Genomic DNA, 1288 nt, shown 5'->3' with positions numbered 1-1288 from the left:
CCCACAATAAGTTAAACTAAACGATACAAATCTTGGGAATAATGGAAGCACAATAAGGCAAGCACATATATAAGGCAGAGGCATCAAGGAAACACCCACTTTTACTCTTTCATCCTCTGTAGATTATCAAATTCAAGCTCATGTACTCCATAAATCATCTCTTAGACTGAAACATCCAAGCATTTCAACAATTAAAGTTCTCATTCAAGCTGTTATACCCCATAAACTAGCTAAAGAAACTAAACCTAGTTGCTAATATGCGACATATAATCACCATATATGATCCAAAAACACTTCATTAGAATTAAATAAGGAAGCCATAACACAGTCAACATCATCATCATATTCAAGGTGGGTTAACATACATCATTATCATCATCTTTTTTTACCCAAACCTACTAGAACTAATAGTTAAGAAATGAAACCAAGATTCCAAAACAACAGCAAAGCACCAAATCATAAAGAAAACGGCTAAATTTATTTATTAATATCACTTTTTTAAACTACCCCTAACACCGGGACGAGGCTTGGAAGAATCAGCACCATGAGTAGAATGAAGATTCACAAGCTTTGATTCTTCAAAAGGAAGCTTGGGATGCTTGGCATCATGATGAATCTGCATCGTCTTCAAATCTGGAGCAGTTGTTTTGCAGTGAGGACACTCGAACTTGGCATGTCCACCCTTCTCCACCCCAGAACGGTCAGCTAATCCAGCCTTGCCACCACCTCGGTTGGTAGTGGCGGCATCGATCTTGGCTGCGATTTCCTTGGCAGTGTGCTTCTTGGGCTTGGCTTTGCCTGTCATGATTGATTGATTGACAAAAAAACAAAAACAGAAAAGAAACCTTATGGGTTGCTGATCAAGGATTTTTACTGCTCTTGCTTTTTCTTTGGTGGGTATATTGGATTTTTCAGAATGGGTAAAGGGGTGAAGATAATTATAAAAGAAAAGATAGGAATCGTCCGAGATGGAATCGGGTGATGATTGGTGTTAGTGAGGGCGAAAAGCAAGTGGGGGGGAAATTCATATTTTATAGGCTTTATTCGATGTAGTCGACGTCCGCCAATATACTCCACGGCCTTTCCTATTTCAATTTTGTTTATATTTACGGTATGTTGGGATTCCATACTAATTTTTAATTGCAACAAATTTTAATTTTTTAATGTTTTTGTTTTTTTTATGTTTTATAAATTGTAATTATATAATTACAAAAATTCTTAAATATATATATATTAATTATTATAAAAAATTTAATAATACCTCAAAAATTGATGTAAAAATCATTTG

General features: G+C 35.2%; 1 protein-coding gene across 1 annotated transcript; it reads right to left on the bottom strand.

The window, feature by feature from the left end:
• Positions 1–280: 280 nt before the first annotated feature.
• LOC108462924 (protein METHYLENE BLUE SENSITIVITY 1-like) lies at positions 281–1077 on the bottom strand. The gene has a single exon (XM_017762839.2). The coding sequence runs from the start codon at positions 803–805 to the stop codon at positions 491–493; it is 315 nt and encodes a 104-aa protein (XP_017618328.1). The 5' UTR covers positions 806–1077; the 3' UTR covers positions 281–490.
• Positions 1078–1288: the final 211 nt, after the last annotated feature.

This window comes from Gossypium arboreum, chromosome 13 (genome assembly GCF_025698485.1).
Source record: "Gossypium arboreum isolate Shixiya-1 chromosome 13, ASM2569848v2, whole genome shotgun sequence".
Taxonomy (NCBI): domain Eukaryota; kingdom Viridiplantae; phylum Streptophyta; class Magnoliopsida; order Malvales; family Malvaceae; genus Gossypium; species Gossypium arboreum.
The sequence above is the reverse complement of the archived record's forward strand: the minus strand, read 5'-3'. Positions and strand labels throughout refer to the sequence as shown.